Raw genomic sequence first — 27,886 nt, forward strand, 5'->3', positions numbered from 1 at the left:
TCAAAAACTTCATTTTACTTGAATCCTTAATCAACACTCATGCAAGCAGCAGCCAAGAAACCAGATGACATACTGCAATAGGCAAATCTTCTCATAATACCCTTTAAAGTGTTGAAGAACAAAAAAATAGCAGTTTGAGGCCTGAAGTGCATTTGACCTAAGCCATGGTATATTCAGTAGCGTCATATACATGTGAAAGTTGGACAATCAATAATAAGACTGTAGAAGAATTGATGCATTTGAGTTTTGGTACTAGAGAAGAATATTGAAAGTACCATGGACAGAATGAAGAACAAACAAATCTACAGTACAGCCAGAGAGCTCCTTAGAAGCCATGATGGTCAGACTTGGTCTCTTATACTTTGGACATATTATCAGGAGAGACAATGCCTTCGAGAAGGGCATTGTGCTTGGTAAAGTGGAGGGTCAGTGAAAAAAGAAAGACTTCAGTGAGATGGATTTACACAGAGTCAGCAGCAGTGGGCTCAAACATAACAATTGTGAGGGTGGCGCAGGACCAGACAGTGTTTTGTTCTGTTGTGTATGGGCTGCTTTGAGTTGAAACTGACTGGGTGGCACCTAACAATAGCAACAACAGGCAACGTCAAGGACTTCCGCTGGTGTTAGGGCTATGGTTAGTACTCTGGTTAATGTTAGGGCTAGAGCCTGGGCTAGACCTAAGGAGTAAGTCTTGGTCTAGTTCTAGGATTACAGTTAGGTTTTTATTTATTTTCTTTTTCTTGAAATCAACTTTATTTCTCCTTCATTTGGAAGTTCTGTAACTATATTATTCAGTCTTTTTACTATATGTATTTATTTTTGTTGTTGTTGTTACCACCAACCAGTATATTGGTTTCCTATTTTCTATCTTACAGGTTTTTTCTTTGAATACTTCTATATCTGGTCCCTGGTGTGCTGCTATAAGATAAGCACTGGACTGCAAGTTTAGTTTGAACTGCAAGGTCAGTGGTTCGAACTCACCAGCCACTCCTGGGAAACCCCGTAACAGGGTTGATATGAGTTGGAACTGACTCGATGGCACTTAACAACAACAACAATATATCTGGGTTGAGTTCTGGATGATATTTTCATGTATGTTAGTCTCAGGTTGTCTGATGTTGTTGGTTCTCTGTCAAAAGAATTCCCTTTATTGTTTTTTTGTAAGGTTTGTCTTATTTTTGCAAATTTGTTAAGATTTTTATATATGTCATTCCATTGTCTTCTTGCCTGCATGATCTTTGTTGCTAAATCAGAGCTTAGTCTTATTAGTTCACCTTTGTAGGTAACTTTCAGTTTTTCCCAAGCTGCTCTCAAGATTTTTTCCTAGTCTTTGGTTTTTAAAGTGTTTATTATAACATGTCCACACCAGCTGCCAGCCTGCTTATATTTCTTCTCTCTCACTACTCCTCTTGAATTTCCTCTCCCAGTCAGCATTCAGACCACGTCTGTTCTATCTTCTGAAACTCAGGGTTCCAGGGCCACTTTCTATATCCTTATCATTTGTTTTCCCATGTCTTTGTTGCAGAGGGTCTCTTCAGTGCATCTGCCTACTCTGCCATCTTGCCCCGGATCTCCCAAAATACTGTCTTAAAAACTATATAAAAACAAAATTTATGATATTGTCTTGTGAATTTATGTAGTTACAATACGTATGCAACAATAGCATAAAGAACAGGGAGGGAATTACAGGATTATAGTGTTCCTGGGGCACTGTAGGGCACTGGACCGCCAGGTCGGTTTACACCACAAGGTTGATGGTTCAGACTCACCAGTCGCTCCTTGGAAACCCTACACAGGGTTGCTATGAGTTGGAACTGACTCCACAGCACTTAACAACAACAACAAAGTTTCTATAATTTTTATGAAGAGGAACAGTATTAACTCTGAATAGACTGTAAAAAGTTTTACATTGTAATCCCTAAAACATCTAACAAAATAATACAAAATGTGTAGCTGAAAGACTAGTTTTTGTTGTTGTCAAGTGCCATCCAGTTGGTTCCGACTCATAGCGACCATGTATAGTGTTTCCGAGGAGTGGCTTGTGGGTTTGAACTGCCAACCTTTCAGCTCAAACCAGCCATGTGGTCCAGTGCTTATCATACAGCACCACACAGTGGAGCTCTAAAATATAAACAAGAGAAGGGAGGAACATAAGAACAAAATACACATACATACACACCCCAAGGATGGGAAGAAACAGAAAACAAGCCTGAACGAGTGGGCCTAAATCCAACCATAGGAATGAGTACTTTAAATGTTAATGGATTAAACACACTAATTCAAAGGCAGAATATGTCAGAATGGATAAAAATGCAAGATCCAATTATATTATACTTACAAAAGATGAAAGTTCAGTTTAAGACATGATGTTTTTGTTTAGTGTCCTGGAATCAATTCTGATTCAGAATGACTCTGTATAGGGTTTCTTTGTGGGAGCAGAAAGCCTCATCTTTCCCCTGGAGAACAACTGGTAGACCTGAATCGCTAACCTAGTGGTTTGCAGTCCTGTTCTTATCCTACAGAGCCACAGTGCTCCCTATTTAAGACGTTGTTGTTGTTGTTAAGTGCCATTGAGTCGATTCCAACCCATAGCAACCCTGTATAGGGTTTCCGAGGAGCAGCTGGTGAGCTTGAACCACTGACCTTGCAGTTCAAACTGCTTTTCAGTCTGGCACATTAATCCACAGCGCCACACCAGGACTCCATTTGAGACATAGATAGATTGAAAGTAAATAAATGGAAAAAATACATATAATGTAAACAGTAAGTGTGAGGGTAAGTGAAAAATATTGGTTCTATGGTTCTAGTTCATATATGCACAGGTTTATTCCAAACAAAATGTTTGTAAACATGTCTGCAATCTATGGGTGGCTGAAGACCAGTTCTGTCAGTAATACACTTGTCTTAATCTTGCTAGGGTGACTTAGCAACAACAAAGGTCCAATCAAAACAGTATCTTCTGAGGGGAGTTAACTGGCCCTGTTAACTGCAGGGCCAGTTAAATTCAAGGCAGAGAGGTCAGCTCAGAAGGTTATGCCATCTGTTTTGGGGCATTCCAAAGGGGTAATCCTGGTGGATTTCCTTGAAGGACACAGGATGATCACAGCGACTTATTAAGAAGAAGTCGTAAGAAAAACATAAAACTACTTTGGTGAGAAAAATGACCAGGCAAGTTACACTGAGGGATTGTTTTCCCATCATGATCATGCACCTGCTCATTCTCTGAGAGTAGCCAGGACTGTCCTCTTTGGATTTTGCTGGGAAACCTTACCCTGTCACCTTACAGCCCTGATCTTACCACTTCAGACTTTTTTTTTGTTTCCCAAACTCAAATAACATTGAAAAGGAATCCAGTTTGAATCCCTTTAAGGATGCCGACATTGCCGTTTTGTTGTGGTATTCTTTGGGGAAACATTGGAATGATGGAAACACTGTCTTCAGAAGTGTATAAACCTAGACTGAGGATATGTTGAGAAACAATATCTTCACATTGTGATTGATATATTTGTTTAATAAAGGATTCTTTGCTCTAGCTATACTCTTGCACTTACCCTCTTAATAGAAGGATGGAACCTTTTGCAGTTCAGTGGATCCCAACTCATAGTGGCCCCATAGAGAAAAGTAGAACTGCCCCAGGATTTCTTACGCAAGGTCAGTAGTTCGAAACTACCAGCTGTTCCATGGGAGTAAGATGAGGCTTTCTGCTCCCGTAAAGATTTACAGCCTTGGAAACCCTGTACAGGGTCGCTATGAGTTGGAACCGACTCCACGGCACGTAACAAAGACGATCTTTATGGAAGCCAACTGCCACATGTTTCTACTGCAGAGTGGCTGTTGGACTTGAACCACCAACCTTTCAGTTAGCAACTGGGCATTTAACCACTGCACCATGCCATCTGCTCATAGAGACCCTGTAGACCAGGGTGGGAACCTTTTCTCTGCCAAGGGCCATTTGAATATTTATAACATTACTTAATATAAATTTATTTTGCTCTGAAAAAATCTCCTAGATTTAGTAAATTTCAAGTCCTTCCTGCGGTTGTCTTGGCAAGGCCAGACCAAATAATTTCACAGGCTTATACAGCCCACAGAGGCGGGGTCAACCAACTTAAAGACCCACAAGCCCAGCCCATAGATCCTATGGATCTTGGCTGAAAGCAGAGAATATCAGAAGGATGTTTACCTGTGCTTTATTGACTATGTGAAGGCTTTCAATTGTGTGGATCATGACAAGCTATGCACAACATTGAGAAGTATGAGTATTCCAGGACACTCAATTGTACTTCTGAGAAATCTGTACCTGGACCAAGAGGCAGTTGTTCGAACAGAGCATGGGAACACTGAATGTTTTAAAATTGGGAAAGGTGTGCGACAGGGTTGTGTTCTTTCACCATACTTATTCAACCTGTATGCTGAACAAATAATACGGGAAGCTGGGTTCTATGAAGGAAAACGTGGCATCAGGATTGGAGGAAGACTTATTAACAACCTGAGATATGCAGATGATACAACCTTGCTTGCTGAAAGTGAAGAGGACTTGAAACATTTACTGATGAAGATCAAAGAGCACAGCCTTTGATATGGATTGCATCTCAATGTCAAGAATACAAAAATACTCACCACTGGACCAATAAACAACATTCTTATCAATGGAGAAAAGATTGAAGTTGTCAAGGACTTCATTCTTCTTGTATCAACTATCAACACTCGCGGAAGCAGCAGTCAAGAGATCAGACGACGTATTGCACTGGGCAAATCTGCTGCACAGGAACTTTTTAAAGTATTGAAGAGCAGAGATGTCAGCTTGAGGACTAAGGTGCGCCTGACCCAAGCCATGGTATTTTCAGTAACCTCATATGGATGTGAAAGCTGGACAGTGAATAAGGAAGATCGTAGAAGAATTGATGCCTTTGAGTTGTGGTGTTGGAGGAGAATACTGAAAGTGCCATGGACTGCCAAAAGACCCAATAGATCTGTTTTGGAAGAAGTGCAGCCAGAGTGTTCCTTGGAGGCCAAGATGGCTAGGCTTCCTCTCTCATACTTTGGACACATTGTCCGGAGAGAACAGTTGCTGGAGAAGGATGTCATGCTGGGTAAGATGGAGGGTCAGAGAAAAAGAGGAAGACCCCCAACGAGATGGATCAGCCAGGTGACATCATTGATGGTGTCAAGTGTGGCGGTGGTAGTGAGGTTGGCCCAGGATTGGACATTGTTTCGTTCTGCTGTGCATGGGGTCGCTATGAGTCGGTTCCGACTCGACGGCACCTGACAACAACAACATACAGCCCATGGGCCAGATGTTCCCCACCCCTGCTGAAGAGGTTTTTCAAAGAGCAGCTGGTGCATTTAAACTGATGCTACAGCACCACAACCAAATGTTATGTTATGTTTAGTGTCCTTGGGTCGGTTCTGACTCATAGTCACCCTGTATAGGGTTTCTAAGGAGCAGCAGATACGTTTGAACCGCTGACCTTGTGGTTAGCAGTCCAGTGCTAACCACACCAGGACTCCACTACAGAACAGAGTGATGGCAATTGATATTCACTAAAATACAATTCAAGGAAAGGGGCATTAACAGAGATATTTCCTAATGATAAAATGGTCAATTCATCAGGGAGACCACAGTCGTAAGTGCATTTGCATGTAAGAGCAGAGGATTGAAATAGATACATGAAGCAAAATTTGATGGCATGGACACATAGATTTTTAAAAAATCCTAGTTGGAGATTTAAATATGAGAGACCTTCAAAGAGTTTGTGAAAAATACCAGTATCTTTTACTTCTTTTCCATGAACCTTTTGAAGCCCTTTGTACCACTTTGCAACAACTAATATTATTAAGTGCTGTTGCATTGGTTCTAACTCATAGCAACCATGTACAAGATTTTTGAGGAACAGCTGGTGGGTTCGAATTGTCTACCTTACAGTTGGCATTCCAGTGCTGATCCTAGAGTGTCACACCAAATCAGTGAACATAGAATCCAAACAACAATAGAAAACACCTTGTTTAACTCATGCTAGAGCACTAAACCCAATAACTGGAGTCTTTGTGTGGTGCTGTAGGATGAGTACTGGACTACTAACCACAAGGTCGGGAGTTCAAACCCATCAGCCCCTCCTTGAACACCTTTCTCAGGGTTGCTACGAGTCAGAACCAACTCGACAGCACTTAACAATAACAACACAGCAACAATACCCAGTAACTACAGGCTGCATATTCTTCACAAGTACACGTTCACCAAGACAGACCCTAAAGACCCTGGATCATAATATAAAGACGATTACTTTAAAAATGATTGAAGTCACAACGAGTTATAGAATATATATATATTTACCTCAATGGAATTTATTATAAATTCCTAGCAATAAAATGTCTAGGAAAACTAATATTTGCAGCAATGCTCTTATAAATAATTTATGAGTTAAAGAAGAAATCACAAGGAGAATTAGAAAAACAAAGTCCTGTTTATTTTTGAGGTGAAATTCACATAGCACACAATTAATCATTTAAAAGTGTACAGTTCAGTGACATTTATACATTTACAACGTTGTGCAACCACTGTCTCTAGTTGTTGTTGTTGTTAAGTGCCGTCGAGTCGGTACCGACCCATAGCGACCCTGTACAGTTAGATCCCAAACATTTCATCACCCCACAGGAAAATTCACAGCCATTAAGAAATCACTCCTCGTTGCCCCTCCCTTCAGTCCTGGTTGTTGTGAAGTGCCGTCGAGTAGATTCTGACCCAGTGTGACCCTGTATAGGGTTTCCAAGGGGCAGCTGGTGAGCGTGAATCCTTCAGTCGTTGGCAACCACTAATCTGTCTCCGTCTTTAGGAAGTTATCTATGCTGGGTTACGTCATATAAATGGAATCACACAATACGTTACCTTTTATGCCTGTGTTCTTTCCCTTAGCATACACACTGTAGGATTTGTAGACATTTCATGTCTTTTTTGACTGAATAATAAATACTCCGTTTTATAGACCCACATTTTGCTGATCCATCTATCAGTTGATGGGTATCTGGATTGTTTCCACCTTTTACTACTGTGAATAGTGCTGCTATTAACATTTGCTTACACTATTTTAAATTATTTACGGTAATACATCTAGGAATAAGATTGTTGGGTAATTCTAAGTATATAGAATTGCTGGGTAATTCTGTTTGAAGAACCATCAAATCACTTCCTAGAAAGTGTTATAAATTGGGTAATAATGGAAGCATAATGCATCAAACTGTGTTGGGGTAGAGCTAAGTTTAAGAGAAATTCACAGCTTTAAATGCTAAAAAAAAAAATCAGAAATCAATGACCAGAGGTTCCTTATTAAGAAGGTAGAAAATTAATTAAATAGAAGGAAGAAAATAATTCATACAAGCAGAATTGAATTTAAAAGGGAAAATAGGGAAACAATAGAGAAAATGAATAAAGCTGATTTTTTTTTGAAAGGGACAGAAAATGATAAACTCCTAGGTACACTGATCAAGAACAAAGGAAGAAAAACACCACAAATTATCAACATCAAATAAAACAGAGATTATCACTTCAGTATTGACAACAACCTACATTAGATTAAATGGGCAATATTCATTTTTTAAAAAACTTTTTATTGTGAATTTAATGAAGCTTTATAAGAGCAGATCATCAGTTTTACATTAAAAAAAAAAAAATCATATACTGTACTTCATTACAACAATTGCAGTCCCCTCCATGTACCAACAGTTAACAGCATTTACGTGTCTTCACTTTATTGCATTCCACCCTGTGTCTCCCTCTACCTTCATCTTTCCTCTGCTAACCTCCCTCTTGTTGTACATTGTCTGCCCTGTCACCATGTTAACATGTGTCTACCTTACAGCCTGTGCGTAATTTTCCCTCCCCATCTCTCCTGACCATCATAGATTGTTACATGCAGTGTAATTATCAATAGGGATGAATTGATTGCTGTCATTTTCCTGCGTGTGTTTTTTGTGATGCTGCTGGTTTCTTTGCTCACATAATTTTCTGCACAAAGTTCATTTTATTTATGGGTTTCCTGTTTTCTAAATGGACAGAATTCTTGTGGACAACTTACTAAAACTGATACAAGATTAAACAGAACATCTGAATAGTTCTATATCTATGAAAGATATTAAATTAATTATCAAAAGTTTCCTTCAAAGAAAATGCCAGGCCCAGATAGTTTCACTGGTAAAGAACAAATGACACTAATCTTACACAGATTCTTTCAGTAAACAGAGGTGTAAAGGATCTCCCCATTTGTTTGATGAGGCTACTCTGACCTTAGTGTCAATAGCTGACAGGCATGACCAAAAAAAAAAAAAAAAAAAAAAATTACTGACCAAATGTCCCCATTGAACAACTAAGGATATATACATAAATAATTAGGTAATAAGGAGCTCTGGTAGTGTAGTGGTTACAAGTCAGGCTGCTAACCTCAAGGTCAGCAATTTGAAACTACCAGCCATTCTGTGGGAGAAAGATGAGGCTTTCTGTTCCCATAAAGATTTACAGCCTCAGAAACCCTGTACAGGGCTGCTATAGTTGGAACTGACTCCACAGCACACCACCAAGGCAAGTATTGTTGTTAGGTGATGTAGATTTGATTCTGATTTCATAGCAGATCATTTAGGTTGCTGTTATAAAGTGCTGTTGAGTACACTCTGACTTGAAACCTTGTAGAGGACTTCCAAGAAGCAGCTGCCCACCTTGCTTATCCTATAGCACCACACCGGGACTCCTGACTCTTTTCCTATATTTCCCTTCTTATCTCCTTAAAAAGCAAGATGCTCCCTAAGTAGTGTCCTTTTCTTCTCCTAAAGACAGCAAAGTGTGCTGGTTTGTATCCCAAGAGCTGTGCATCAGCTAAAACAGAGCAGAAGATTCTAGGTTTTACTATTTTTTTCTGTGTTGTTGTTGTTGTTGTTAAGTGCCGTCGAGTGGGTTTCGAGTAGATCCAGGTTAATGATTCTATATGATATAGTCTTCAGAATACTGTCTGATAACGTGCCAGAAGATGAGCCTCTTCTGGAAAGTTTGGACTAGGAGAGAGCTGCCTCCTCAAGGGAGAGTTGCCATGGTGAGGAAAATGGAGTAAAGTTTTCAGAACCTTCATTTGCTGATGGGGCACAAGTCAAAATGAGGAGAAACAGCTGCAAATATCCATTAAAAATCGGAACATGAAAATTTCAAATTTCTAGGAATATTGGAAGTTGTCATAAATTAAATGGAACACATAAACATTGATAGCCGAGGCATTAGTGAGGCGAAATGGATTGGTATTAGCCATTTTTAATCTGACAGTCACATGATTTATTATATCTGGGATGACAAATTGAAAAGGAATGACATCACATTCATCATCAAAAAGAGCATCTCAAGTTCTATCTTGAAGTATAACGCTGTCGGTGACAGGATTATATCCTTCCACCTATAAGGCAGACCAGTTAATACCACTATTATTCAAATTTGTGCCTCAACCACAAAAGCCTGTGATGATGAAATTGAAGAATTCTATCAATTTCTTCAGTCTGAAATTGATCAAGCATGCACTAAAGGTATATTGATAATTACTGGCAGTTGGAATGCAAAGGTTGGAAACAAAGGAGAAGGCTCAATAGTTAGAAAATATGGCCTTGATGTTAGAAACGATGCTGGAGATTGGATGACAGAATTTTGCAAGACCAATGACTTGTTCATTGCAAATACCTTTTTTAAACAACATGAAAGATGACTCTTCACATGGACCTCACCAAATGGAATACACAGGAATTAAATTGACTACACCTATCAAATGAGATGGTCATCAGCCAAAACAAGGCCAGGGTAGACTGTGGAACAGACAATCAATTGCTCATGTTCCAGTTCAGACTGAAATTGAAGAAAATAAAACAAGTCCACAAGAGCAAAAATACAATCTTGAGGCTATCCTGCCTGAATTTAGAGATCTTCTCAAAAAACAGATTTTATGCATTAGACACTAATGACCACAGACCAGAAGAGTTGTGGGGTGACATTTAGAATATCATACAAAACAAAAGGTTAAGAAGATAAGCAAGAAGGAGAAGATCAAAATGGATGTTAGAAGAGACTCAGTTGCTCTCCAGTGTAGAGATGCTAAAGCAAATGGAAAAACCAAGGAGGTAAAAGAGCTGAACAGAAAATTTCATAGGGCAGCTTGAGAAGACAAAGTTAAATATTATAATGAAATGTGCAGAGACCTGGAGTTAGAAAACCAAAAGGGAAGAACATGCTCAGCATTTCTCAAGTTGAAGGTACTGAGGAAAAAATCCAAACCTTGACTTGAAATACTAAAGGAATCTATGGGCAAAATATTGAATAACAAAGAAAGCATCAAAGGACGATGGGAGAAATGCACAGAGTCACTGTATAAAAATGAAATGGGCAATGTTCACCTATTTCAAGAGGTATAATGCTGTCTGTGATAGGATAATATCCATACACCTACAAGGCAGACCAGGTTATTACTATCATTCAAATTTATGCATCAACCACAAAAGCCAGTGATGATGAAATTGAAGAATTTGACCAACTACTGCAGTCTGAATCTGATTAAACATGCACTCAACATGTATTGATCATCAATGGTAATGAAGGAAGAAGTGCAAGGTGCACCAAAAGCAATTGGCAAAGAAAAAAGCACCAGGAATTGTTGGAATACTAATTGAAATCTTTCAACAAACTGAGGTAGCACTGGAGGCACTCGTTCATCTCTGCCAAGAAATTCGGAAAACAACTATCTGGCCAGCTGATTGAAAGAGATCCATATTTGTGCCCATTTCAAAGACAGGTGACCCAATGGAATGTGGAAATCATCGGACAATCATTTTTGCTAAGGGTAATTAAAAAAATGGCTGCAGTAGTACATTGGCAGGGAACTGCCCGAGGTTCAAGCTGTATTCAGATGAGGACTTGGACGAGGGATACCATTGCTGACATCAGATGGGTCTTGGCTGAAAGTAGAGAATACCAGAAAGATATTTTGATTTATTGCCTGCACAAAGGCTTTCGACTGTGTGGATCATGACAAGCTATGGATGACATTGTGAAGAATGAGTGTTCTGGAACACTTAATTGTGCTCCTGAGAAACCTGTACACAGATCAAGAAGCAGTCATTTGAACAGAAAAGGGGACACTGAATTGTTTAAAACCACTATAGGTGTGTACCAGGGTTGCATTCTTTCACCATACTTATTCAATCTGTGTGCTGAACAAATAATCTGAGGAGCTTGATTGTATGAAGAAGAACATGACATCAAGATTAAAGGAAGACTCATTAACTACCTGAGATGTACAGATGATACAACCTTGCTTGCTGAAAGCAAAGAGAACTTAAAATACTTAACTGATGAAGCTCAAAGACCACAGCCTTCAGTATGCGTTGCATCTCAATGTATAGAAAACAAAAATCCACACCACTGTGGTAATAAACAACATCATGATAAATGGCAAAAACATTTAAGTAGTCAAAGACTTCATTTAGCTTGGATCCATCATCAGCACTCATGGAAGCAGCAGTCAAGAAATCAAGAGATGTACTGCATTAGGCCAATATGCTGCACAAGACCTCTTTAAAGTGTCCAAGAGCAAAGATGTCAATTTGAGGTGTGCCTGATTCAAGCCATGGTATTTCCAACAAACACATTCATTGGCCAATGAATAATGAAGACTATAGAAGAATTGATGCATTTGAGTTATGGTGTTAGAGAAGAATGTTAAAGGTACCATGGTCTGCCAGAAGAACAAACAAATATGTGTTAGAAGAAGTACAACCAGGAGACTCCTTATAAGCCCAAGTTGGCGAGACTTCATTTCTCATACTTCGAACATATTCTCAGGAGGGACCAGTCCCTGGAGAAGGACATCATGCTTGGTAAAGTGGAGAGTCGGCAAAAAAGAGTGAGACCCCCAACAAGATGGATTGGCACAGTGGCCGCAACAATGGATTGAAGTGTAACAATGGTTGTGAGGTTGGTGCAGGACTGGGCGGTGTTTCGTTATGTTGTGCATGAGGTTGCTATGAATCTGCACGACTGTATGGCACCTGTCAACACCAACAATAGCAATGCTAACAACAATATATTCCAGAAGTGAGGATAGTAAAGAGAGTCACCCTACAGATTTCAAACATGCACCATGAGGCGAATGTTGCAAGTGGAGATGTTCTATTAAGGGCAGATAAAGTGGCCTTTATCAGCTGAAGCAGGAACAGAGGTGGTTTCAAAGAGTACCTAAGGGGAGGCAAGAGGAGCCTGCTTAATCACACAGTCAGTGCCAATCCTTGAATGACCTCTTCAGGGTCTCATCTTCAGGCTGCCTGGCATATCTGTGTTCCTAGATAAAGTCATTTTTGCTCATTCATCAGATAGTTACTTAGTGTTTGTTACATGTCAGGCACTGTGCTAGGTATTGATAACTCCTAAACAGCTATACAAGTTCCTGTCCCATGTTTCTCCACCCAAAGGGAAAGGCACAGAAAAAAGGAATTTCTCCTTTCCCAATGCATGCAAGGTTCTTTTTGTCTTCTAGGTACAACTGTGCTTGGGGGAGACAGGATTAGAAGTCAGCAACAATTTTCTAGGTATAGTTAAGGAATTGAGATGAAGAGGGGAGTTGTGGGAGAGAGAGAGAGAGAGCAAGGGAGTAAGGGGGGTTGCTTGAAGAATTCTGACCTGAAGAAGTAGCAGAGTAGGGTTTAGGATTTATAGGTAAGCAATCCATAGGAAGTCTGAATGGTGGCAGTGGGAAAGGAGGGGCTTAACCCTGCATAGATTCATCAACACACATCCCACTCTTGGATAATTGAGGTTTTATCATCTTATTTAAAGTGTCATGCAACTAAGATTGCCAGCCCCCAATCCTCAGCCAGATTGCTTCCCCAGTCTCTCCAGTGCAGAAATGATGGTCCCTGACCTGGGCTTTGATTCAGTCATGCCCCTGCTGTCCGTGGATACTGTGATGCATAATGGCTCAAGGAATGGTGCAGATCAAACAGCAGGTATATGAAGGCCAAGTACAGACATTATCCCATCCCACTGGCGGAGCACTTGTTCTCTCAGCTATTCATCATTCATTGCTGTTCTTTAAGCCTTACTGTTGGCTCCAGACCGGGCAGTAGTTTGTTCTGTCGTGCACAGGGTTGCCGTGAGTCAGAACCAACTCGATGGCAACTAACAAAGACAACAATATGACTTCTCTCTGAAAATAGTGCCTTTGAAATTTTTTTTTTTCCTCACTCAAATGGCTGATGGCTCATTAAGCAAGTTTTGCAGTAGAGGGGAAAGCTGGGCTGGCCACTCCAGAGATGTCTTCCTCATTTCTATCCAATGGGAAAAACTCCATAGTTAGCGTTAAGCTGACATCCATCCTCTTTCTTATATGTCACTGTGGCAAACAGTGGAGTGGAGGGGTTAATTGGCACTTGATAGGAAGGGAGGTAGACTGCACATGTTTCTTATTCACCTATGCTGTTTATGCATGTAAATGTGAAGACAGAGAAATGACCAGTGTGGGTGTAGACCTCACTGTTAAAGTGAATTCAGATTTTAGCCCACAGGACAAGGAATGGTAATAATAAAATCTGAAACTGTGGAAAGGATACAGAAAGGGTCTTTGTTCTCCCTTCTGTCTTTCTATGCAGACTCTTGTGTGGGTCATAGTATGTTATATTTAACTTTTAACTTCCCCTTGCCTTTCCTTTCATTAATGAAAGAACATTGCTTTCCTAGTTACTTCCAAACTGGAGAGAAAGAGAGCCAGGATAGAGCTAAATCTATGGTGTATAATTCTTGGAAACTGATGATGCATGCTGGGTAATTTGATTTTGAGGCATTTAGAAATATTAACTATGAAATATAAAAGACCGCCTAGTATTATACTTTAAAATGAGCTTTGTGTATGAGACTCATGCTTACATTTTCCATTCATATGATGGAATTGCTTGGAAAATGATTTCACTACTAAGGCACAGATAAAATTAGAAAAAAAGAAGAGGAACTCTTTGTATTGATGCACATATGACCCTTTATTCCTTGAATTAAGCCCAAATGTGACTTACTGTCCATTCCTCAGTTCTTCTCAATGAAGCTATGGGGTTTTGTTTTTTCCTTTACTCAAACGGCAGGTACTTCATTAAGCAAATTCTGTGCTAGAAGGAAAAGCTTGTACTGCCCAGCTCAGGGACCTTTCTGTCATTTTACATTTTAGTTGTTATTGATACTAAGTGCCATCGATTCAGTTGGAACTCATAGTGACCCTGTATAGGGTTTCCAAGGAGTGGCTGGTGAGTTTGAACTGCGGCCATTGCAGTTCAAACTGACCTTATAATTGAGTACTTATCCTGTAGCACCACACCAGGATTCCAATAAAGAGAAACAAAAAATTGAGAGCCAAAGTTAGGCTGATGTTCTATGGTTAATTTTGAAGACTCAAGGTCCTGATTAGTGTTTGCCTTTTTCAGTGACTTTGAGATTACAATTGCATATGACAAAATTATACCCTCCTCAGCTTCTTCAGTACTGTGTCTTCTAAGCTTCTTTTGTTTCGTTCTAGCATAACACAGCTGGTGTAAACTGTGAAATGTGTGCTAAAGGCTATTACCGCCCTTACGGTGTTCCGGTGGACGCCCCCCATGGCTGCATCCGTAAGTTTCATTTCAGTTTGTTGCATCTCAGCCTGTGATTGCTGTTTCAGGGAATCACAGGTTAACTTCAGACTGCATAGTAATTCCCTCTATTCCCTCGCTCCATATTATTAATTCTGCCCCTTACTAGCCTCAGGAAGCTCCATAATCTCTCCAAGGCTCAAAAGCCATATTCCTGAAACTACTGCCCTGAGATCATCTTTAAATCTTAAACCAAAACTTTCCCCAGAAGTCTTCCCAACCCTTTTGTGAGCCACAGGATGTAGAGTGCCCACTTACATTTTCTGCCTCTGGAGTTGTGTGGGAAGCTGCTATCTTTCTTTTAGTACCTCCTGCCATCTAGTGGGTCCTGTGTAAGTGTGTGAATCCCACCTGAGACCCTCAGGACATATGTGTCCCACAAATTGTATTAAAGCCACATTACCTCAAAAAACTTGTGGTTTTAAAATTTCATTAGCAGTGCCTTCCATTTTGGAAAACACAAGGTTTCAACAATAACAACAAAATAATTCAAAGCAGAAAATAATTTGGCCTTGAAAGGGTGAAAATTATAGTTTAGCTTAACTAGTAAAAAATGTCTGCCTTGAGCATTATGTTCTTTCAACAACCATCTGTGTGGGAGTCCTGGTATGATGCTGTAGGATAAGCATTGGACTGCAAGGTCGGTTTGAACTGCAAAGTCAGTAGCTCAAATCCACTGGCCGCTCCTTGAAAAGCTTACACAGGGTCGCTGTTAGTCAGAACCGACTAGACGACACTTAACAACAACAACGTGTGGGATCACATTGACATCAGCAACTTGAACGATTAGACAGGAATTTAGGGGGCAGTGAGTTTTTGTTAATGAGGGTCGAACAACTCAGAAAGGGAATGGTTATATAATGTCATCATTCTATATGCATCAGGTGGTGCACATAGAAACTGCTCAATGGTGTATGTATCACTGTCTATATTCTCAACAAAAACAATAAAATAATTGAAAAATTACGGTGACAGTACATTTCTTAAGATCATGTGAAGTGCCATCCAGAGTGCTTAGCATTGGGCCTAGCACATAGTAGTCCTGCTCTAAGTTTATCTCTCCATTTTATGCTGTTTCGACATTACTTCTATGATCGCCTATAGTTTCACATTTTGTCAGAATTAACATCCAGACAACATAGTAATGATTTCACAATGATTTAATAATTTGTTGTTGTAGTCACCTTAACTGTTGTTGCTTAGTACCATCAAGCTGGTTCTAACTCAGAGACTCTGTATAGGGTTTCTGAGGGGTAGTTGGTGGATTTGATCTGCTGATCTTGTGCTTTGATGTCCAGTACTCACCCTACAGCACTACAATTATGGATTATTTAGCTCTTGATATACACAAGGCACTAATTAAGTACTTTTACACGCATTTTTCTAGTTTCTGTCTGCCCACAGTGGTCTTGGAGGCTTAGTGAAAGACATTTCCAGGACAGATAAACCCTAAACAAATTAAGCAAAACCCATCTAGAGTCCTGGTGCGGTGCTGTAGGATAAGCATTGGATGCTAGTTGCCAGGTTGGCAGTTCACATACCAGCTGCTCTTTGGAAACCCTATACAAGGTTGTTATGAATCGGAATCAATTTGACTGCACTTAACAACAGCAATCCAGAAAAGCCAGGCTGGGAGATGTGTGATGTTCACCAATCTCGCAGTTCCTCATGGAAAATGTACTCAGATGATCTGTGGCCCTGTGGCCCCTGACTCGGATGAGGATTTACCTGGCCAAGGGAAGCCACCATGGGGATTTACCAAGCTTTTATAATACAGTTGGTAGATTGAAACAAACGCTAGTAATCATGCTTGGTAAAAACAGCCTTTAGTAAGTCCTGTCACTTGGATTACAGTGTCATTTGGGTTACAGGTACCATTTTGCTATTTTGTCTACTGGTGACATATCATTGCTGAGGAACCCCACACTGTGGTCACATTGTAGCTGTGTACTGATGAACACCTGTAGACACAGTTGGCCTATGGCCAGGAGGGGCTATGCCCAATATGGGCCTACACTCCACTCCGACCCCAGCCTCTGTGGGTTGCGTTTGTGCAGGCTTGCCTCTTATTCAGAGAGCTGAGCAATGCTAAGTGTAATGAATTACCTTCTCAAGAACTTAGTGTAGATGCTCATGAAAGCTCATTTTTTAGGCCCTGGTATTCAGTCTTTGAGGACCATCAGTTAGGAGTGCAGAGGAGAACAGGCCGTGTGCCCTTGAATAACCGTCAAGCTATGATAAATATTAAATACTGTGTGAGAAGTATTGGGACAGTGTTTGCTTTATTAAGTGCAGTGAAGGATGTGTCTGCTGAACACTTGACCTTCTCACAGCTTGCAGCTGTAACCCTGAACATGCAGATGGCTGTGAGCAAGGCTCGGGCCGATGTTACTGCAAGCCGAACTTCCAAGGAGACAACTGTGAGGAGTGTGCGGTTGGATATTATGATTTCCCATTTTGTTCAAGTAAGTACATGTTGCAGAACATTAGCTGGGTTTTGTAAATTGAGACCAGGTTAGGGTGGAAGAGGCAGAGATGGGACCAGGTAGGCTGTATTTATGTGAAAGTGTTGACAAAAGTTTGGAATAGAAAATTAGATTACGCTATACAAAGTGCTATTTCAGAAGGTTTGAAGGATCAAGTATTGGCAATTCCAACCTAATAGAAACCCGTGTGTGGGATTTTTCTTCATAGGTAAAAGAGCTCTTGTTGTTGTGTTGTTGTGAAGTGCTGTCAAGTTGGTTCTGGCCCATAGCAACCCTGTGTAGGGTTTCTGAGGAGCGGCTGGTGAGCTGGAACCGCTGACCTTGCAGTTCAAATGGCTTTGCAGTCTGGCGCATTAACCCACAGAGCCACACCAGGACTCCAGAAGAGCTCTTACAGGTTCCTACATTTTTGTTTGCATATAGATAATGTGTCTTGGTGTGGCGGGCGCTGTGGGATAATGCACTGGACTGCAAGGTCGATTTAAACTGCGAGGCCGGCAGTTCAAACTCACCAGCCACTCCTCGGAAACTCTATACAGGGTCGTTATGAGTCAGAACTGACTCTATGGCACAACAACAACAACAACACAATGTGTTGTATTTCTGGGAGCCAGGTGGATGTATTTCTTCTGTCCCATTGTGTAGTGAGCCAAGTTATCATGAGTCTAAACCTCTTCCCACTGCCTTGATAAGAGTGAATGCTCCTACATCTATCTCAGAGAGAAAAATGTATACATCAGTTAGAAGCACTATGCAACATGAAGGAAAGAAACAAACAAGCCAGTTGATTTCAACTCATGGCAACTCCTTGTGTTAAAAGAATTGTACACCACAGGATTTTCAAGAGTCCTGGTGTGGTGCTATGGGTTAATGCTCTGGACTGCAAAGTGTGTTTGAACCACAAGGTTGGCGGTTCAAGCTCACCAGTTGCTCCTTAGAAACCCTATACAGGGTCGCTATGGGTTGGAACCGACTCGGCGGCACTTAACAACACAGATTACCAAGGCTTTCTTCCTCGGCACCTCTGGGTGGGTTTCAACTGTCAACCTTTCAGTTAGTAGTCTAGTGCTAACCGTTTATGCCCCCCCACAGCCTCCTACATGAAGCAGGAGAGCCTATGAAGTTAGCTGTGCAAATCTTGACACTGAAGTCAGGACTATATTGAACACAACAGTGTTAAAAGCCGCATGTTCATGTTAGAACAGAAAAGCATCAGCTCAAGAAGAACCCCCATTGTAATATGAGTTTTTGCCCATCTCCACCCTCACAACTCCTGCATATCTATCACGGGAGTAGTCTCTTCTGATGAATTGTGGGGATGTGGGGTCAGTACTCATGTGAGTGGGTGACTGTGCCCTAGCTCATGCCTACTGTCTCATGGGAATTATTAGAATAATTATTAGAATAGCACCCACTTTCCCTCCAAGAGTGTCCTTGTTTGAATGGTGAATCAGTGATCACCTTATTATTTAAAGGAACCAATGTTTTAAACCTAGATACGATGACACCGCCTCACAACTTAATTTAGAATCTGTGACTATTGGATAAGGCCTGAGCAGAAATTGGATTTACAATTTCAGACAGAGACACTTGAAAGGATTTTATGGCATAGACAAAATTGCAGAGAAAATACTCAAAAGAAAGTATTTTTTAAAAAAAAGCTATTCTAGATTTCATGTTTGAGAAAATAATACCAGTGCTTATGAAGCCAATGCATGTAGCGAGGTAGAAAGCAGGCCGTGTTTTCAGCCTAACTACAACGAGGATGGGACTGAGGTTACATGTAGCTGTTGTGAACACGGAACATCTATTTGTTCATTTTATCAATCACAGCCCCTGAGCAGTGGGCTCATGATGGCCACACTTACCATAGAACCATAGTGCCTTTCATTGTATAAGTCTCTGCTGCTACTGTTCACAAAGCTAGAGAGGGCTACTAATGTTACACAATACTGTCTCATTAATCATTTTTTTAATAAACTGTTTTTGTAGGAATTCCCATTTTTCCTGTTTCTACTCCTAGTCCTGAAGACCCAGTAGCCGGAGATATAAAAGGCAAGTAACCTCTCCTTTGGTTTAAAGTCAGTGACGATGCTAAGCTCGGTATTCTTTTCCTACTTCCTATGCACAATGCTATGGCCACATTCAAACGCTCCACTAGAGTGTGGTGGGCACGTTGAAGGTGTCTCGGATGTCAGCACCTTACCTTCATCATTTTCTGTTCCGCTCCAGCCTTTGTAACGGCGTTACCTGGGTAAAGAAACTAAACAGAACTTGCATTAAATCACCACCCTGCTCAATAACTTCAATGGCTTCTTGTTGTCTCTGTCTTATTTTTAAAAATTCAGTCACTGCCGAGTCAACCCCAACTCATGGTGACCCCACATGTACCAGAGTAGAAATATACTCCATTTCGATGGCTGTTTTTTTCCAATGTAGACCACCAGGCCTTTCCCCCAAGGTGCTTCTCTGGGTAGACTCAAACCTTCAACTCTTTAGCAGCTGAGTGCGTTGACCACTTGTACCACCAATACTGCACTGTCCTATTTGGGATCTCTGAAAAACAGCTCCTGGGAGAGTAACGAAGTCAAAGTAGCTTCTTTGGGAAGAGATCCCAGGAAACACCAGTAAGGGAGTGGGTCAGGAGTGAAGGACACCATTACAAAAAGTCATCAGCAAGCATGGTACTACTATAGGACTGGATCTCCAGCCCTCTGAAGGGACTCCTTCAGCTGTCTGCCATTGGCAGAAGGCTGCTGACAGGACCTCTTTGGTACTTCTGGTTTGGCCTTCAGGAAGGTGGAGGAGTATCAGCAGCTAGAAGACTCTGGGCGGGGAGTAGCAGAGGAGGGGAGAACCAAGAGGATATGAATGCCACACCCACCACCTAATTCATTCATTCTTCCTCTGTTTTATGATTCCCTGTAATAGGCAAAAGGTCTCCAGGTAATGTAAACATCTGCCCTCATCTGCTAGGCTAGAGGCTGGCAGTTCTACCCAGTGCCACAGAAGCAAAGTCTAGCAGTCTGCTTCTGTAGGTGATAAGGGTAATCCTGCTGGCGTACAAAATACCAGTGGTATAGCTTCCAGCATCCCTGAAGCGCGCAAACCGCCACTGTGAGACAAACTGACAGGCAAATGGTGGAAGAAGCAGGCAGATTGTGAATATTATCAGAAGGTAGAACCAACAGTATTTGTGGTGGATACAACAATCCTCACCACTGGACCAATAGACAACATTCTTATCAACGGAGAAAAGATTGAAGTTGTCAAGGACTTCATTCCTCTTGGATCAACTATCAACACTCACGGAAGCAGCAGTCAAGAGATCAAACGACGTATTGCATTAGGCAAATCCACTGCACAAGGCTTTTTGAAAGTGTTGAAGAGCAAATATGTCAGATTGAGGACTAAGGTGCGCCTGACCCAAGCCATGGTATTGTCAGTAACCTCATAAGCATGCGAAAGCTGGACAGTAAATAAGGAAGACCATAGAAGAATTGATGCCTTTGAGTTATGGTGTTGGAGGAGAATATTGAAAGTGCCATGGGCTGCCAAAAGAACCAATAGATCTGTTTTGGAAAAAGTGCAACCAGAGTGCTCCTTGGAGGCCAAGATGGCCAACTTCATGTCTCAGACTTTGGCATATTGTCAAGAGGGACCAGTCGCTGGAGAAGGATATCATGTTTGGTAAGGTGGAGGGTCAGAGAAAAAGAGGAAGACCTCCAACGAGATGGATTGGCTAAGTGGCAGCATCAATGGACTCAAGTGTGGCGATAATAGTGAGGTTGGCCCAGGATCAGGCAGTGTTTCATTCTGCTGTGCATAAGGTCGCTATGGGTTGGTACCGACTTGATGGCACCTAACAATAACAACAAAAGCAACAACAGAGTAGAGGTGAAATATGAGAGGAAGAGAGACAAGGCTTCCGGATTGAGCCGACAGAAGGGTGAAGTTGACATTTATTGAGGCAGAAAAGACAGGGAAAAAGCATCTGTGGGCTACAGGTAGAGCAGGCCCGCATGGTGGTGGGATCCCGTGACAGCTTTCTTCTGGCTGCTAAAAGTTTTCCCTGTGAAATAAGCAGCAAGGTCAGGGGAGGAAACTGAAGATGGAGAAGGAGGAGGCGTTGGCATGGAGGAGAGAGAAGTTATGAAAGAGGCTTCCATCAGGGACAGAGTGAGCGACTGAGTGAAATGTCACTGGGCATCTGTGCTCATCCAGGCCTTGAATATGATGAAGCAGTCACGGTTTCCCTCAGCATTCAAAGTTGCACCTCGACTCAGCTTACCTTCCTCTCTTTGCTTCCTCCTCTTCCCTACCCATAGCTGACTCCTCTGATCGAGCTTGGTGCCAGGTGTTATTGATGTGGGGTGTTATCTTACCCTGTTGTCAGACTTTTGGTCCTGAAGGTGCACTCTGTGCTGGACTTGGTTTGAAATACCATAGCTGCCCATTGTTGCTACCAGTGACTGTTTCTTGAAATGCTGGTAAATTAACTAGAATGGAACTAAGTTCTAGAGCCTTGGTTACAACACACATCTCTAGTTTTCCTTTACATAGTTTAGATCTTCTATTTCTGGTCTGTTTACAACAATCCCTTTGTTATTCAATTGCTTTATTCCCTCAAGTAGATTGGTGATGACATCAGGAAAAGACATTTAATTGAACTTGAAAGGAAGTTCAATGTCTCTTGTAACATGTTAGAGAAGCCTTAGAACACAGCCTCAAGGAAAATAAGTTTCCATTAGTGCAATTAAGTTTGTGTGGAAATTAAAATGCAGAGTTATCCACTTCAAGCTGGCCTTCTATAAATGGATTAAAACAATACTCTGTGGGGCTTATTCTTAGTGAATATTAGAAGCATAGCTGTCTCAACTGTCAAGGCAAGGACGCATACCACCACCACCACCACCCCCTGCAAGAATTTGAAGTTTTGTTAAAGGCCTACTGATGCTTTCGCGTTCTTTAGTACAGTTGTTCTTAAGGACTTCAGGTTGCATAGTGGGCTAAGCATTGGACTGCTAACTGTAAGGTCGGTGGTTCAAACCCGCCAGCTGCTCTGAGGAAGAACGACAAGGTAGACGAAATCTTTAGTCTCAGAAACCCTAGGGAAGACCTCTACTTTATCCTCTGCAGGGTCGCTGTGAACCTGAATCTACTCAATGGTAGTGGCTGGATTAGTAAAGTAGTTCTTGAATGAGTATGTTTTGGAATCCCTTATTTTTAAAAAATACACAAAGGAGCTTCAAAAAGTTAATAGAAAAATTCCATTACCTATGAATTCCATTTTTTCATGAACTTTTGAAGCGCTCTAGTAAATTCCCATGTATCACCCTTGATCTACTGGGGTGATAAAAGCCCAGGCTTTTATTTCAAATAAATTTTCTAGATAGGTCTAATGTATGTGTCTTTTAAAAACCACTTTTCTAGTTAGTAGAAATTCCCACTAAGGTTGTCAGACTTTTCCTGAAAAGGGTCAGCTAGCACATACTTTCTATTACAAATACTTACCTTTGCTGTTGTAACATGAAAGCAACTGTAGGTGATTTGTGAATCAATGAAGGGGACTATGTTCCAATAAAACTTTATTTATCCAAACAGGCTAGATTTGGCCCTCATGATTATATGTGGATCTCATGGGATAATAGTCCACATCCAAGTAATGGTATTTTGCCAGAGGATTCCATTGTGCAGCCAAGAGTGAGAACTAGAAAATTCATATACTCCATTTCAGAAGCTAAAAAGTTGAAACAAAAGAGCAGAACAGTTTGCAAATCAGAATATTTTTGGATTTTATGTTACATTTTATGAGTCCAGATATTAGGATTTTCTGACCCAAGTGATCATGGATATATATTTAAGATTTATCATTAAAAAGTCAATGTATAATAGATACATTTTCAAGGGCTTCTTTTCAAAATAACAGCATACCCAGAACATACACTGTAAGGACCCTTGTGGACAGTCATGCTTTCTGTCTCCTTTGTTCCTCCAAGCTCAAAGAGCAGTGACAAAATCAACAGTTACAGACTGTTGTTGGTCGCTGTTCAGTCAGCTCCTAAGCAGATCACCAGACCAGCCTTGTGTGGGTTCCAGCTACCAACCTTTCAGTTAGTAACCTAGCGCTTAGCCGTTAACGTCTTCCAGGGTCTCCTCTACAAAACCTACCGGTGCTTACTTTGTCAAGCAGATTAGTTCCATTTGGAATGACTTTTCAAGCAGCCGTTTCGGTCTGAAAACATGGATGCCAGTTTTATGTCTAAAGGAGGATTCTTGACAAATATTAAGAACAGTTTTTGTCTCCTCTACATCACTTCATAAGGTGGATTTGCCAATGTTTTGAGGTTAGTGTGGTTGGGGCTGGAGACATGCTAACAATGAGAACTCTGAGACATTGGAACAGTGGCCACTGTGGCCTGCTTTGCTGGCTGTGCTCCTCCCCCAGACTGGGAATTTTGTCTGCCTAGCAAATTCTGGTAGCTCAGATATAACACCTACTCTGTGTAGGTGCCAATAAAATAGAATTTCAGGAATGGTGTTTACCGAAGAGAATTGTGTTCTGGAATAGTTAGCATATTTTCCATTCATTAAACTTTGAAGTGCTTACTTTGTACTAGGTACTGCCAAGCCAACTGCTTGCTGCACACACAGCCCGTGTGCCCAGGGAATTCCTGCAGGTGGTGAGTGCCAGGATGGGGTGAGAACACAAAGCTGTGGAAGCCTATAGGAAGGATATCCTTATCGCCAGGGTGTGGAAGGGGGGAGGGAGGCGGTATCCATGCCGAGTCTCCGAGGAAGAGGACGAGGAGAAGTTAGCCTGGAGGAGGGATGGGATAGGGGCAGGGAGGTTGATCATTGCAGCTGATTTCTGGGAAGGAGAAGAAGGCAGGGAGAGGAACTAGAGGACTAGGAAATGACCCGAGAAGGCCACCGGGTGCAGTGCACAGTTGGACCTCACTTCAGGGGGACCAGACCCATGGAAAGCATTTTTTTTGTATTATGATAATTTTAGAGTGTGGCAAGAAAGCATCTTGAGGAAGAGACCAGTTTTCAACTTACAAGTTTTCAATTTGCACAGATGCCACTTGGGCTCCTGGCAGCCAGGAATGTTTTTGTCACTGGGAGGCAGGGGGGCGCTGCTTTTGCCCCTACCCTGTAAATGAGGGTTCTTGCCTTCTGTTGACAGAGCTCTGGTAGCATTGATAACGAATGATCAAGAATGATAAAGAATGATCAAGAGAGGCATAACGTTTTCCCCAGGAACAAAGCTTTATTAAGTGAGTGGAGATCTGGGTTTATAAAGGGAGTCCTAGCATGGTGCTGCAGGATAAGCACTGGACTACTAACCACAAGGTCAGCATTTCAAACCCACCAGTTTCTCCTCAGAATCCCTATACAGAACCAACTCAAAGGCACTAACAAAAATAACAAGGTGGAAAAGGTAATTCATACATATTCATCGAAGAAGCGGGAAGTTCCATGAAGTGGTCTGATTGGACAGAGTAAATATAATTAGATGTGCATGAAGACAAAATACAAAATGGAACCCATCATAAAGCTTGGTCTAGTTGACAGGACTCAGTCTGGGATGTTATGCATGCATAGAGTTCTGATCCATTGGTTCGAATCCCCTTAGACATACAATGTCATGGAGCTTTCCGTGCATACTTCAAAAACTGGTTTGGCCTGGGTATCTGTTGGAAAATAACTTAAAAGGGTGCTGCCCTTAGGATGTGGCTTTATCTTTCTTGTCCTGGTGTTTGCCCTGGGTTTGTAAATTGGCCTTTTACAGCCCAGTAATATCCATATTCAAGGAGCTCTGGTAGCGTAGTAGTTACGAATTGAGCTATGAACCTTAAGGTCAGCGTTTGAAATTACCAGCTGCAGGAGAAAGATGAGGCTTTCTGCTCCCGTAAAGATTTACAGCCTTGGAAACCCTGTACAGGGTCGCTATGGGTCGGAACCGACTGTACAGCACATAACAATAACAATATCCATATTCTGTCATGAGGAAGTAAGTATAGCAAAATAACTTCATTGTTGTTGTTGTTGTTAGGTGTTGTCAAGTCGGTTCCAACTCATAGAGAACCTATGCACAATAGAACGAAAACCTACCTGGTCTTCACCATCCTCACAATTGTTGTGGTTGAGCCCATCGCTGCTGCCACTGTGCCAGTCCATCTTGTTGGGGGGTCTTCCTCTTTTTCAATGACCCTCTACTTTACCAAACATGCTGTCCTCCAGGGACTGGTCCATCTTTATAATATATCCAAGTAGGAGAAATGTAATCTGGCCATCCTGGCTATACTTCTTCCAACATAAATGTGTTTGTTCTTCTGATGGTTCATGGTACTTTGAATATTCTTCTTCAACACCCTAACTCAAATACAACTCAAACACCAACTTTCACATGCATATGAAACTATTGAAAATACCATGGCTTGGGTCAGGTGCACCTTAGTCCTCAGACAGATATCTTTGCTCTTGAACACTTTAAAGAGGTCTTGTGCAGCAGCTTTGCTTAATGCAATATGTCAAAAGAACTGGAGGTCAGAGAATAAACCAGATACAAGATCCAGATCCATCAGAGAGCCAACAAACTTTGCCTGAGTGTCCAATATATTGGAAGCAGGCCACATTCCCATTGAAACTTCCTTTCAATTGATCGGCTGCTCAAAGCAGACATCATCATAGAGAGGATTACATTATATTAGATTTCATCATAGGAGATAACTATATCTCAACTGCCATACCACTGAGAATTCTGGCCCAGTCAAATTGGCACAAAACCTTAATTATCACAGACTACTAACCACAAGCTCGGCAGATCAGATCCATCAACTGCTCCTTGGGAGAAAGAGGAGGCTTTCTGCTTGCTGCACACGGAAGCTATGAGACGGTACCGACTTGATGACAGTGGGTATGGGTTTGGAGGTGCAAGTACCAGAGGCTTTCTTTCTGTGTGTGTTGTTGTTAAGTGCCATCGAGTCGGTTCCAACACAGCAACCCTGTATAGGGTTTCAGAGGAGTAGCTGGTGGGTTTGAACTGCCGACCTTGTGGTTTGTAGTCCAGTGCTGATCCTACAGCACCACACCAGGACTCCTTGGGAGAATGCTGTTATTAAGTAATGTCAAATCTGATTCATAGTGACACTGTCTAGGTTTTCCAAGGAGCGGCTGATGAATTTGGAATTCTGACCTTGTGGCTCAAACTGACCTTGGATCCCAGTGCTTTATCCTACAGTGCCACACCAGGACTCCTTCTGTGTATAGATGGTTATGAATCAGGATTCTTTAGACCTCAATGTCAAGTCCATAACTAAAGCCCAATGCTTGGATTCCTGCCACGTCTATAATTCAGACTAACTCTCCCTCTCTGTGTGGCTTTCTCAGATGACCAGTAGTGCCATGGCGTTGTGGCCTTGTGTGGTGGCAGTGGTGGGAGGACAGGGCTCAAGGCTGCTATCATGATGAATGTGTCCTTGAAGACTTCCATTCCCTCTTTGTCAAACCAAGCCACTGTGTTTTAAATATAAACAAGTTAGAGATTATGCAAAAACTGGGAAGTTGTTCTGATCTACCATGATCATTTTTCTTAGTTATTGTATTAGAAACAAATAGTTACACAAACTTGTTATTAGCCCTTTATCTGGAAGATTAAGACTTTAACACAAAGGAGAAAGGATGAAATCTGGCTAATTTTTTTTGTATTACGGTATCCATTATGTTAACCTGCAGAGAAAATCTTTCCAAAACTGCATAAGTCGTCCCTTGCTTACTTCCCTTAATAAGTAGTGTGAACTTATTAAGTTGCCTCTTTGAGTATTTCATGACATTCCCTGTGTAACATGTTGCAGATTTAGAGGTTAATGTAGATGTTTTCCATATGAAATATTTTCCATTCATCTGAGTACCTATATACTAATCTAGGACATACCATGAAGCCTGCTTTAAAAATAAGTTATCAGCTTGTATTCTCTTTGTATTAGAAAAAGCATATGCTTTGTGTAATAGAAAAATCAGGCAGACCTGGGTTCAAATCCTGACTCTGCAGTCCTGACTGTGTGACCTTGTACCAGTGAATTAACCTTTCTTAGCATCTTTTGCCTTAACTATAATATGTGTGTCTTATTTTAAAAGGCTTTTGTTTGACTTCATTATTTACTGATACCTGTATATATTTTTTCTCATGAATTTTGGTAAGACACACATAAAACATAAATTTTGCCATCTTAGCCATGTTTTAAGTGCCTGTTCAGTGACATCACTTAGTTAAAAGTGTTCTGCAGCCATCACCACCATCTCTCATCCCACAGAGAACTCAGTGCCCATTAAGCAGTAACTTTACATTCTCCTCATTCTCCTATCCTTAGTCCCCCAATTCTTCTTGTTATGTGCCGTCGAGTTGGTTCCGACTCATAGCTACCCTGCATAGGGTTTCTGAGACTGTAAATCTTTTTTTTTTCCTAATGTTTTATTGTGAATTATGTGATAGTTTACATGGAGAACATTAGTTTTACATTCATCTTATCGTGTATTGTTTCATTGCCATGGTTACAATCCCTTCCATACATCATCAACCAACCAAAAGGTGTACTCTGCAAGCCTGCCCCTCCTCCCCTGGTCATTAGCACACAGCCCCTCTCCCTCTCTGGGTCTAAAGTCCCCAGCCGCTTCATCTCCCCACATCATTGTCTTTCCCTCCATCTCTGGCA

The 27,886-nt window shown here is 41.3% G+C and overlaps 1 protein-coding gene across 1 annotated transcript in view; it reads left to right on the plus strand.

Annotated features, from left to right (window-relative positions):
- Positions 1 to 27,886, plus strand: part of LAMA3 (laminin, alpha 3) — a 368,228-nt gene that overhangs the window by 106,162 nt on the left and 234,180 nt on the right. The window contains exons 9-11 of the mRNA XM_006835121.1: positions 14,571 to 14,661; positions 17,016 to 17,147; positions 19,161 to 19,223. Coding sequence (XP_006835184.1) covers positions 14,571 to 14,661; positions 17,016 to 17,147; positions 19,161 to 19,223 — 286 coding nt within the window. The remainder of the gene's footprint in view (positions 1 to 14,570; positions 14,662 to 17,015; positions 17,148 to 19,160; positions 19,224 to 27,886) is intronic.

Source organism: Chrysochloris asiatica, unplaced genomic scaffold (assembly GCF_000296735.1).
Source record: "Chrysochloris asiatica unplaced genomic scaffold, ChrAsi1.0 scaffold00015, whole genome shotgun sequence".
Classification (NCBI taxonomy): domain Eukaryota; kingdom Metazoa; phylum Chordata; class Mammalia; order Afrosoricida; family Chrysochloridae; genus Chrysochloris; species Chrysochloris asiatica.